Here is a 13219-nt window from a genome sequence, read left to right as displayed (position 1 = left end):
TATATCACCTTCCTAAGTCTAGATAATCAATAAAATAATAAATCAATCCTAACTTGTGGAATTGTTGATTTTTGGGAGGGGCAATAAATGCTCCTAATGAAATTTTAAGAAATCATATCTGGAAAACTAGGTTTGAACTGGGTCCAGAGCCCCCATGTAATATGGTGTAGTATAGAAATGGCACAGGATTTTTAAAATCCCCCAAAGACTCAAGGAAACTATTGTTTGAATTTCTGCTGTGCTACAAATTACTTATGTGATTTTGGCCAGAAGGGGCTTCAGTTCTCTGAGCCTCAATTCTGGCGCTTCATAGTTTTGGAATTAGAAGGAACCTGGGGACAGGTAGGAATAGTGGATAAAGCACCAGGTCTGGAATCATGAAGACCCATCTTCCTACATTCAAATCTGACTTCATACATTTAGTAGGAAAATCATTCAATCCTGTTTATCTCAGTTCCTCCATCTGTAAAATAAGCTGGAAAAGAAAATGGCAAACTATTCTAGTATTTTTGCCAAGTAAACCCCAAATAGGGTATGACTGGAAACATCAACAATTAGACATCCAACTCTTATTAATGAAAAAACTGAGACCCAGAAAGGCCCAAGGTAGAATGTCTCACCCAGGATCATAAGGGGAGAATGACCTCAAATTCCATACTTCTAAGTTCATTACAACTACTTCATTTTTCTTCTACTACATCATATATTATCCTTATACAATGAAGGGATTAGATTAGAGGACCTCTTAGGAACCTTTTAACTTCAGATCTGATCCTAAGTTGGGGAAGGTCATATAACACAATTTGTCAGTTCAAAAAATAAAGAAAAATAAACTTTATCAAAAATTCTGCCCTTTTTGGAGGTTTTTGCTTCTTCCCCCATACTCCCAATTCTCCCATCCCCCAGATTTTAGCCTATTTGATCTCTGCAGCTTTTAACTGTAAAACATCTCCTTTCATCTAGATGCTTTCTCTATTCTTGGCATCCAAAATACTTCTCTATCCTAATTCTCTTCCATATACTAAACAGACTGTTTTTGCTCACTCTTTTTTGTTGATTATTATTAGTCTGATGAAAAAATTCCTGTCTCTACTGCTTAAGGTTAGTCAACCTTTACATAGACATTTGAATAAGTTTCATTGACAATAAGACAATAAAGAGTCCTGGGGTGTTATGCTCCGTTCTGAGATCCAGATTTTAGGAAGGTAATTGATAAAGCTTGAGAAAATGCTCCTCAGATTAGTAAAAGGGCTTTAGAAATATTCTTTACTAAATTCATGTGAAAGAACTGGGGACATTTATCCCTGAAAAGAGAAGGCTGGGAAGAAACTGGGGCTTCAGAATTTCCCTCAAATATCTAAAAGACGATCACTTAAAGAGTCAAATATCTGGAAAGTCCTCCATGAACTCATGCAAAATGAAATGGATTCTGTAAAAAATAATAGCAATATTCTGAGATGATCAGCTGTGAATGACTTTGTTATTCTCAGTAATACAATGATCCAAGACCACTCTGAAGGAAAAATGTTATTCATACCCAGAGAAGAAACTGATTGTGTCTGAATATAGATTGAAACATTTTTTTAAAAAAAACAACTTTATATTTATTGAGGGTTTTTTTTTTTGGGGGGGAGGGGAAATCTAGGTTTTTCTTCATAACATGACTTTCATGGAAATATTTTGCATAACTTCACATGTGTCTTTTCAATAGGGATAGGGAGGAGGGAAGAGATGTTCAATCCTAAAATATCCTTCCCCACCTCCTTGGGAGTGGAATCAAGCCTTCAAAACCTTTCTTTATTTCCTAGAAAAAGTTGCATAAACCTATCCAAACTGAATGGATGTTGGCTATCGTTAAATATTGATTTGACCTTGGAATCTGGAGATTTGGAGATGCAGAATATTTTGGCCATCAAACAAATTCGCATGGATTTTTAATGATAGATGAATTGCTACAGGGCAGAAAAGATCTAGAAATATTACTGACAACTGTAATTTTTGGTAAGTATTCAAAGTATTTTATGTCTAGAATGTAATTTAGAAGTTCAAATATTCTTATTAGTTGAGATATAAATTATGATTTTTCACATAACTAAATACAGTATTCTTTAATTCTTCAAACATTGGTGATTTCATAGGCATGAGTACTCTTCATCAACATATATTATAATGCCTATATCTTGGTAGATTGTTTTTGGAAACTACTGTGGAAATGGACATTGAATGGCCACTATGGGTTGTTTTCTACCCCAGAGGAAAGTTTATCATATTACTTTTACTAGGAATTATCAACATTAAAAAAAAATACTTACAGCATTTCTTCACCTGGAGGAAAAAAAAAAGATCTTCAATACATCTTTCTGTATATACCTATGTATATACTTTTGTCATTTTCACCATTAAAATATAAAATCCCTTCAAGTAGAGATTGTTTCATTCATAGTATTTGTATATCCAGTGTTTTTATACTGCCTGATATATAATAGATGCTTAATAAATGGTTATTGATTGGTCAATTAATAAATAAATTTTTGAAAATGCTGGTGCCTATGTAGGGAAATATTGTTTACATAGAAGGGAGTTACCAGTGTCCCAAAGATCATATAATCTGGATTTAGGCCAAAGCAGCTGTCAAGCTGGCTTTGAGAGTAGTTTAGTGTATGAAATGAAAGGTTAGATATAGAGTGGGTTAATTATAGCATATTTTTAGAGACATGGGCTTCTGATGGCATTTGGAAAACAGACACGTTAGTTTCATAGAATCACCAAATGTTATATCTAGAAGCTACCTTAGGGCCATTTATTCCATCCCATATCTGAATGAAATCCCCTCTACAAAATACCTATCAAGTGGACATCTATTTAGCCTTTGCTTAAAGACAAATAACATGAACCTAATATCTCTTAAAGCAGTTTTCCATGCTAGGATAACTTTTTCTGTCTCTTTGAAACCTTTGTCTTATTTCTAGGATTATGTATTCTTCTATTTTCTATCACTCCAGATAATCAAGATTTTGATTAAAAATGGGTGAGTCATGACTATCTGAAAAAACATTGTGATATAGTATCATTGAAAGATACGGTGGCTATGTGGAAAGAATTCAAAATAACTGACTGTGCAAATTCTCTACCAATATATTTTTGATGGTAGGAGAATGCAAGCACCCTCCCTGCTTGTAGGATGAACTCCTGCTAGAGATCTCATGTGAGAACATGGCCAAGAGGCACCTCAAATGAATGGGTTAGGATCTGTATTATTGGAGAAAGCACCCTCCCTCTGATAAAATCACAGATTCATTTGAATATTTGAGTAGAGGATTATAAGGACAATAGATACCTTAGACATTATATGATTTAGTTTCCTCATTTTTCACTTGAGGAAGCTGGTCAGTAAAGTTCTACTTTTGTGAATAAAATTGAGTTTTCTTTTTTTTTTTTTTTTTTGACCTACCTTCTCATCTGATAAACAGGGACATTAATTTCTACTCGATAGCTAATATATTGTCCTCCATTGAAAAAATGTTCTGTTGATACTTTGTCATTAACTTTTGATTATCTTAATGCTTTTTTTTAAATTTAGTTTTTTAGTATTGTTTTAAGGTAACTTTGTGATCAAAACCTGAATTGGACTTCTCCAAAAGAGTAAATGTTATGACCATTTGTTCTCATTACCTTTTTTTAAAAATCCAGACTTTGTGTACTATGAAGCCTTTTCTGCAGGCAGTGGCATTATGGGGGAAAAAGGCACCTTCTCATAGCATCACCAGCATAATGATTACAGATGATCAACACACTATTGTTACAGGAAGCCAAGAGGGTCAACTATGTCTCTGGAACCTTTCCTCTGAACTAAAGGTCAGTAGTATGTACCATAGAATATAAATGGCTTTTTTTAAATTAGTATTGCTGATGAAATAAATCTGCATTTTAAACATTTGAGTAATGTGTACTTAGGTTAAACATCAAGTGAATGGCCCAATGGCAGCTAATAAGATGTTTAAGTGAAGCAGTAAATTGAGTTTAGAATACGTACATTTAGTAGAACCAAATTTTATTTTAAATTGGATGGAAAATAGTTTCTCAAAGTCATATTTGAAAACATTGTTTGAATGAGGCTTCTCAGGCTTCAAAAATATTTTAATGTGTCAAGAACCTAGAGTTGTATTGTTTATAATCCTGAATTATTAGTTAAAGTAGCTAATTTGGAAGCTTAGAACTATAATTCTGAAAATTATAGTTCATTAATCGAAACAAAGCAGGATTCTCCTTGAAAACCACTATTAGCAAAATGAATAATATCTTCATTATCTAGATATTCCTGTCAGTTTGGCCTTCTTTCTATCTCTTTAGCCAGACTTGTCTGGGATTTTTACAACCCACTTTGCAGATCTCTAAATCCAATTTACTATTGTCATTCTACTATACCAAAACCTGACCTCACCTAAGATTGAGCTCATTGATTAGCAATTAATTGTCCTCATCCAAGTCATAAACATTTAACATATTGCCATAGATGTTTGCTTAACTCCCATGGACTCCTTATCCAATTTGAACGTTTAAACAAATGATGTACTTAAAGTATACTGCCCTCATTAAGAAGGCTTTTAAAGAGCAAAGATTATTTTTAGCTTTCAAAGTTTGTCACTATAAAACCTAAATTAACAATTAATTGTAATTCTGTTTTATAGTATAATTAATTAAAATCTCTTGTCATTGAGTTGTTTTTTTTATAGGATTTATAAAAGGCTTATATAGAGAAGTCTATCTTAGGTTTGACCTGTACCTATCAATAAATTCCTGAATAAAAGAACAGGGAGCCTTTCTTTCATTCCACAAGCATTCATTAAGTGCCTACTATGTGCCAGGCATCTGTGTGTGGTAAAATAAAATTGTCAAGAGTTAAACAAATCCTATTCATAAAAAACTTACATTCTAAAGAGGAAACAACTACATATATAAATATATTAGAATAAATATAAAGAGAATACAAAGTACTTAAATACAAGGTAGTTTGGGAAAGAGGGTCACTAGCAATTGGAAGGATCAGGAAAGGCTTCTTATAGATAGGTTGGTCATTTGAACTGCTCTATCACTTTCAAATATTGTATTTGTACTTAAAAAAAAAAAAAGACTATTTTTTTCTAATTGCTTGGGTTAGGGGAGCCAGAGCCTACTACATAAAGAAGTATATTTGTACAAAATGAGTGAGCACTTTGATCTTATCTGAAATATGCTGTTTTCTGATATACCAATATGTGCTGTATTCATAATTCCCAGAATTTCTCTTCATTCCAGCTGAAATTCTATTAGAAATTCTCTTAGGTTAATCAAATATCCTTGCATATCTCTATCTCCTACTATCTTCTAAGGTTCAACTCAAAAGTATTGCCCACTTGAAGGGGCCTTTTAATGATTCTTCCAATCACTAGGGTCTCCTACCTGCATATCACTATGTATTGATTTTATATATCTTGTATTTACTTATAGATGAACATGTTATATACTTCCCAGTCGAACTGAAGCTTTTTGAAGACAGGGGCTATATAATTTTTGTGTTTTTATTATCTCCAAAGTCTAGCACAATATCTGGAATAAAATAAGTTGTTAAAAAATATTTGTTCATTAGTTGTTCATTAGCTGCTTATCTTAAGAACTAAAATGGCCCAAAAGCACCTTTCCAGGTGCTCAGTTCCAGAGGATAAATTGGGGAATGGGGGTGGGGAAGCCCTGCCCATCTGACTTACTTAGAGTAATCACTCAGATAGAAGAAGGATGAGTCAAATATTATAGTCTTAATGGTCGTCTATAGAGGAGGTTTGAAAGAGTGAAATAACATGAAACTCAATTGGAAACTTAGGGTTCCATGATAGGGATTAGGGGGTAGGGTGGGATATTTACTTAGAAAACCATGTTAACATTATCTGTGTTCTAATATATTTTTATTTTGTTATGTACTTCCCAACTATTTTTAATTTCATTCAGCTGTACTCTAAAGAGGTATGTTGCAAGAAGGACCTTCATATTTGGTACCTCTTCCTCAAAGGGATCTCTAATTTACCATTAATTTTGATTAACAAAACACTTTGAAATTTGTAACAGATATTTTGTTATTTAATTTGGATAATTTCCCATTTAATATGCTATTTAAAAATGTATGACAGATGGTTCCTACTTAAAGAAGCCCAATTTATCATGTGACCCTGAGGAAAAAAACACTGATGAACAATTGTTATTGCAGAGAGGATGTGGGATTTAGGGTCAGTTCAGACTCTAATTTTTTCAACCTGTTTGATCTCAGGCACATCTTTTATTGTCATTGGGCCTCAATTCGGCATCTGTAAAGTAAAGGGGTTGGATTAAATGTCCTTTAGAGTTACTTCCAGCTTTAAATCTATGATCTATGATCTTAAGTTGTGTGACTTGTCCCTAAGTTGCTGACAGAGAAAGGATTACTTCTGAAAGGCAGTTGAGTGTCAGGTTTTTACTTAGGCCATAGAGTGGTTTGTCCCCAAAGAGTCAACTAGTAGAAAAGAAAGCAAATTTTCCTCATGATGTGCCCTGATCCACTGCTCAGGCTGAGCTTCAGTAAACTGCTAAAAGGAATAAATCCAAAGGTGAATGGGTCCTGTAAGTGTGATTGCTGGGAGAATGTGTGTTCCTTTATCTGTGAGAGTATTCTGGCTTCCACAGAAAAAGATATGACATTAATAGGGTGACTGGACTTGAATCTTAGCTTTGATCATTGTAAATAATACAGTGATTCTAATCCTTTCATGGATGTGGCTGAGATAGCATCATTTCATTTTTTTTTTTTTCCTGAATTAAATAAAGGATTTAGGGAACACTGTTTCATGAGGAAAAGGTGACCTTTATAATTCTGAAATTTGAAATCTTTCTGTCATTATTTAAGGTGGTCATGTGTTGGTGACACCCTTTCCATTTCAAGAGTTTCTGTGTGATTTTCCTGATTTTTAGTTTAATTTTTTTATTGTCAGTTTTTTATTTAATACAGAAGGTAGGTTTCTTTGATACATAAAGTCATTCTTTAAGTGATTTCATAGGATCCTAGAATTTGAGCTGAAGGGACCTTGGAGTTTTTAACCTCTCCTTCTATCTGCATTTTATAGATGATGTAATGGAACAAAGGGGTTAAATGACTTATTCCTGGTTACACAAGTAGTAAGAGTCAGAGGTGGAATTTAAACTCCCCCTCTAAGGCTCTTTCCATGTACTGTGGCTGCCTCTATCAGAAACAATTATAGTAAAATTACTTAGAAAATTATAGTGTTGTAGATTTTATCTGAAGATTTGAATGGGAAAGTGGCTCTTAAAATAGAAAAATAGCGAACCTTATTAAATGTTATTTAGACTTTTCTTCTTACCTTCTAATGTTTTCTTTTGATATTTGTCATTCAAGTCATTATGGCAACATAAAGATGGGTTTATATTTTTTATTTTGTATTGCAAGTGTTAAAATATAAACTTTTATCAAATTGTGACATATATAATAACATATGACTTCCATTGATTGACATATCCAAAAAACAGTGTAGAATAGTGAGTATACATTACATAGCATTTCCAATCCCTCTATTTTTGTCCGCCTGCATTTTTGATTTTTTTCACAGGTTGATCGTACAATATTTCAAAGTTCGATTCTTCTTGTGCAGCGAAATAACTGTTTGGACATGTATACATATATTGTATTTAACTTATACTTTAACATATTTAACATGTATTGGTCTACCTGCCATTTGGGGGAAGGGGTGGGAGGAAGGAGGGGAAAAATTGGAACAAAAAGTTTTGCAATTGTCAATGCTGAAAAATTACCCATGCATGTATCTTGTAAATAAAAAGCTATAATAAAAAAAAAATATAGTGGGTATAGAACTGCCTCTGGAGCCAAGAAGACCCAGGTTCAAGACCGAAATCTGATTCATACTGGCTTTGTGACTTAGGTAAAATGACAGACAACTCAGACAATTCTGTAAGTACTTTAAGTTGCAGAGAAATTGCCATTCTGCATTGTTAAAAGAGCCTCATTGGCAACTGAAGACATGGCTATAATCACAGATCAACTACAAATAAGAAAATGGCATAGTCATACTTAATGAGCAGGCACAGAGACTGATTTTTCTTAATATTGCAAAAATATGGATGTAAATCTCTCACCAAAAAATTTCTAATAATATCTAGCATTTACATGAGTACTTCCAGGTTTGAAGAATGATAAAAACAGTATTTCATTAAGAATATATGCAAAAGAAGCCTACATTAGAATCTGATTATTGAGATATGCTATAGGTTAAACTAAGCTATCTTAAATTTGACACCATGAAGTAAAAACAAGATAGTTAACACTGATGTTAATCATGTTATATGTTAATAATGAGGACTAAGAAAAGGGTTCTGATATTTGATATTAATAATAATAGTTAGCATTTATAATAGTACTGGTTCTGTGCTAAAAGCTTTATAATGATTATTTCATTTGATCCTCACAAAAATCCTAAGCTGTAGATGCAATGGTTATCCCCATTTTGTAGATGAGGAAACGGGCAAATGGAGCTTAAATGACTTATTTGTGATTACACAGCTAGGAAATTTCTGAGGCTAGATTTAAACTCAAGACTTCTTGGTACCTGGTCTAGTGCTTTAGCCACAGCAGCAGCATTATGTAAAATATAATATATTTTAATTGATTAGGACCAGATTTAATTATTTAACAAACTTTATGTTACCAATTACAGATAGCAGCTAAAGAGCTTCTCTTTGGTCATACTACTTCTGTAACATGTTTGGCGAAAGCAAGAGAATTTGAAAAACAACCGTATGTCGTTAGTGCTGCTGAGAATGGGTAAGTAATTATCCATTTTTTTTGTTGTTTTGCTAATAATAGTTTATATTTTATTGTGCTTTAAAATTTACCTAGTAACTTTTTTGTTTCATGATTTTCTGTGTCATCTTTGCACAGGGGCCATGCTAATCTTCTCTGTGTCATTCCAATTATTGTATATGTCTGTTGAAGCAAGCACCATAGTAATTTTTCTGTAGATGAGAACTTTCCCTTTGAGATACTAGAGCCAGAAGGGACTTAAGAGATCACTTAATCCTATCTCCTCATTTTACAGAAGAGGAAACTGAGGCAAAAGGAAGAAAAATGACTTGTGGAAAGTGACCCAACCAAAGTTAGAAACCAAGTCTTTTGGCTTCCAGTCCAGCACAATTTCCACTATGTAATGCTATACTCAGACATTTTCAAGGATTAGAAGACTCTCTCTTGGTAAAATAGAGATGAGGGGTGTATCCTATTTAAAATGATTAACAGAATACTCTTTATTCTCCTGGAGGTTTGGAGGATTTTCCAGGCTAATGTGCATCTAGAGAAGGGTTCTCAATATTGACTATAGGTTTCATAGGTATTTTTCCACCCTCAATGGGCTAAGATGAATGTAAAAATTCAGTAGGTATTAGGGCTCAAAATTTTGTTTCCTAGCTAATTTATATTAGTATCTGCCTTCAACTGTTTTCAGCTTAAAAAATCCCCCTTATATGGAGTTTTACCTGTTCATAATCTCTTTAGATTTCAGGGATTACTTATAATCTAGTAATTGCTTTCCAGTTTATCTGTCAAGAATATTTTTCCACTTGTCAAACTGATCTCTTACAGCATGCTGTGTGCAGTTGTTTGCCATGGACTAATATTGCCCTGACCTTTGGCTCTGGCATTCTTGGGTCCTTACCTGGCATTCTACTTGTAAAATTATGCCCTTTTCTACCCACTATCAGTGTGCCTGCTTCTGATGTTTTATTATTGTACCATAGCTTTGCCATTAGCCCCTTTTCTTTGTCTCTACATGGAAGTATTACTTTGTGGCATTAGCAATATCTCTGCTTTTTACCACATATTATATTGCTAAGAAAAATGCATACTCTATGATGAGTGCCATTGTATTGTACCTTCATTAAACCACATCTGGCATATTAGTGTTCAATCTTAGAGTCACATTTTTAGACGTTTATTTATTTTTAATTTATGGAACAAAGTTAGCATTTCTGTAATAATGTCACATTTTAAGAAGGATATTGACAAAATATGTAGTGTTCAAAAAGAAAATGATTAGGATAGTAAAGGGTCTTTAGACTATGCTTTTCAAAGATCAGTTGAAAGAAGTATGGGAATCTTTAGTAAGGGGAAAAGAATGTTTGTTTGTTTGTGGAGTTGAATACAATAGTTCTTTTCACTGACTGAAGAACTGACACTCAGAACTGGGATTAGATTTACTTGGATCCAAAGGGCAGCAGTTAATGAAAATTCCAGAAAAGCAGATTTAAGCTCAGTGTAAAGAAAAAGAATTCCTAAGAATTAGGTTTATCTCCCAATAGAATGGACTGTTGAAGCAGGTAGTGGGAAATTTTGCTCAAAACCTTCAGATTCATTTAACTGCTTTTGTCAACATTTGTGGGCAGGTATCTAGATAGGTATTGGGCTAGATGGCCTTTGATGTACTTCATAACCCAGATCATGTGATGAAGGACAGTCTTTTCTCTTCTGGATTAGGAGTAGTACTAATTCCTGGGTGGTTCTAGGTGTAATTGTGATCCTTAGACAGTGCCAGCTTCTTTAACCAACCCAAGTTTGACAGGTGTAAATAATAGTAGGGTTGTCAGCATCCATTCTATCACTTTTTTTTTTTTTTTTGCTGAGGCAATTGTGGTTAAGTGACTTGCCCAGGGTCACACAGCTAGGAAGTGGTAAGTGTCTGTCTGAGGTCATATTTGAACTCAGCTCCTCCTGACTTCAGGGCTGATGCTCTATCCACTGCTCCACTTAGCTGCCCCTATTCCATCACTTTTAAGATGGTTCTGGTACTCCCATTAAAGATAGAATAACATTAATACCTTTTTGCCATTTTTTTTTTTGTGTATCTTTATTTTTTGTGTATTTTATTTTCAATATTTATATTCATTTCCCCCTCTTTTTTTTCTTTTCTTTTTTCTTCTTTTTCTCATTTTCTCCATTTCTCTTATCAACTGTTCCCTACCTCTATCTTTTGGAAAATATAGAAATCTTATATCACCTAAGAATACTAGAAACAAATTACCACATTGGTCATACCTGGTAGTTGGGTTTTTTTTTTTTTTTTTTTGGTTTTTGTTTTTGTATTCTTCATATTAGTCTACCATCCCTCTGTCAAGACACGGACAGTGTCTTTTCCAGTTCTCTGCAAACATGGTTGATCATTTAGTTGATCCGAATTCTTAAGTCTTTGGAAAATGTTTATTTTATAATATTTATTTCATAAATTGTTCTTCAGGTTTTCTTTACTTCACCCTTTATCAATTCACACAGGTCTTGTAATGATTCTTTGAAAGCATCCTTATCCTCATTTCTTATAGCAAGATAGTATTTCATTACTATCCGTTTTAAAGGCATTTTCCCAACTTGTTAATGAGTATTGAATTCTTGCAAGAAAAAAGTCACATTAATAATTTGACAAATTAATTTTTCAATGGTGACTTAGAAAATCTTTTCCAGAGAAACTTACCTTATAAAAAAAGAAGTAAATTATCCATTTTTATTGGGAGACACACTCTTTAAGGCAAAAAAATTCATTTGTGAATTTATTTTCCTAGGACAATACAGACTCCCCATAGTTTTATGGCTATTTAGTTACAGGAAGGCCATTGAATGTTATTTACAATATAGATTCTTGATGCCTTTATTACTTGATACCTTATTTCTCAGTACCTAGCATACAAGTAGAGGCAGGGTAGGCACATCTCCATCCTGGGATGCTGTCTTTATGTTTTTCTTCCACCAGCTTGTGGGTGATCTTTGAGATATATGAGTGCAAAGCATTCATCATAAAACCTTGGAAGGCCATAGTGTAAAGGGCAATGAGATTCTTGTTCTAAAGTAGGATCAAATTCCACATTTTTGATTTTTTTCCCCCCTGAAATTTTAGCCAAGTCCTCTGGGTGTTTTGTTGATAATGGCAAAAGTGGACACTACCTCCATGGGGCAGTTTTGCTATAAGCAAAATAAGGATAATGATACCAAACATGGAAATTATCCTAGTGTGGTGAGGGTTAAATGAAATCTTAGATTGCTAGCTGAAAGGGACCTTAAGTGGCTGTCTCTAGTGTCATCCCCTTGTTTTACAGAAGAGAAAATTGGGTCCCAGAGAGATAAAGGAACTTACCTAGGGTCATACAGGTAAGTAATAATAGAGCTGGAAATTGAACTAATGTCCTCTGACTCCAAATGCAGCACACTTTCCACATTGGATGGAGAAGAATTTTTTAAAAGCTGAAAACATGTTCTGTGTGGAATCTTATAAGAGGAATGCTGTGTGTTTCAGGGAGTAGCTGTTTACTTTGCTTCATCTGTTATTGTTGTTGCTGAGTCCTTTTAAAATCATGGCTGACTCTTTATGATCCCATCTCAGGTTTTCTTATGTAAGATACTTGGGCTTCTCATTTTCCTTCTACAGATGAGGAAACTGAGGCAAACAAGGTTAAAAGATTCATCCAGGATCAATTAGCTAGTAAGTTTCTGTGTCTGGATTTCAATTCATGAGAATGAATCTTCTGATTCTAAACCCGGTTTTCTATATCCACTATCCCACCTGATTGTTATAATGAATTTGCTTCATTATAGGTTTTCATTTCTTAGTGCTGATGCCAGATTGTTCTCATGAGACATTCACTGAGTATTTTTGAACTCTGGTCACAGGGAGGTTAGAAAAGCAACTTTTTCTCTCCCACCAATTCCACTTTATCTCCATTTCCTTGCCTCCTTTCTTTTCTTCTCTGAAATACAAAATATAAGGTTTATGTGGTGGTGTTGTTCACTTGGGAAATGTTGGATTTTATTTCTTAGAGATATAAGAGGTTTTAGACTATGTCAGGTCAATCTTTGGCAAAGGTATTTGCCTGGGGAAAAGAAGAGACTGCACTGCAGTATTGAGAGTATACTTCTTGTTAAGAGGTGAACAATTTCTCCACTTCCCCTGTAACATGCCAAGCTATGTGTGTTAAACAAATTATTTATTTTCTGTTGTTTTTTCTTCTCCTCTAAGACATCTTTGGGAGGCAGAGAGTTATTGTTTGGTTTGTGAAATCTTTGTGGGTTTTATTCCAGAGTTAAAATACAAATATGTGTCAGTACTTCAAAGGATCTCATGGTGTCAACAATTAGCACAGTCAATAATTG

General features: G+C 33.8%; 1 protein-coding gene and 1 non-coding gene across 2 annotated transcripts in view; one reads left to right on the top strand and one right to left on the bottom strand.

The window, feature by feature from the left end:
- The first annotated feature begins 1844 nt into the window (after nt 1-1844).
- The window catches only part of WDR72 (WD repeat domain 72), a 257455-nt gene continuing 246080 nt past the window's right edge, over nt 1845-13219 (top strand). The window contains exons 1-3 of the mRNA XM_051980681.1: nt 1845-2001; nt 3691-3855; nt 8751-8857. Of these exons, the coding sequence (XP_051836641.1) occupies nt 3703-3855; nt 8751-8857 (260 nt within the window). The 5' untranslated portion in view covers nt 1845-2001; nt 3691-3702. The remainder of the gene's footprint in view (nt 2002-3690; nt 3856-8750; nt 8858-13219) is intronic.
- Nucleotides 8930-9033, bottom strand: LOC127552548 (U6 spliceosomal RNA). Its single transcript, XR_007951424.1, has one exon. It is a non-coding gene; the product is annotated as a U6 spliceosomal RNA (small nuclear RNA).

Source organism: Antechinus flavipes, chromosome 2 (genome assembly GCF_016432865.1).
Source record: "Antechinus flavipes isolate AdamAnt ecotype Samford, QLD, Australia chromosome 2, AdamAnt_v2, whole genome shotgun sequence".
In the NCBI taxonomy this organism is placed as follows: domain Eukaryota; kingdom Metazoa; phylum Chordata; class Mammalia; order Dasyuromorphia; family Dasyuridae; genus Antechinus; species Antechinus flavipes.
Note: the sequence above shows the minus strand (reverse complement) of the source record. Positions and strands in the feature narration are given on the sequence as shown.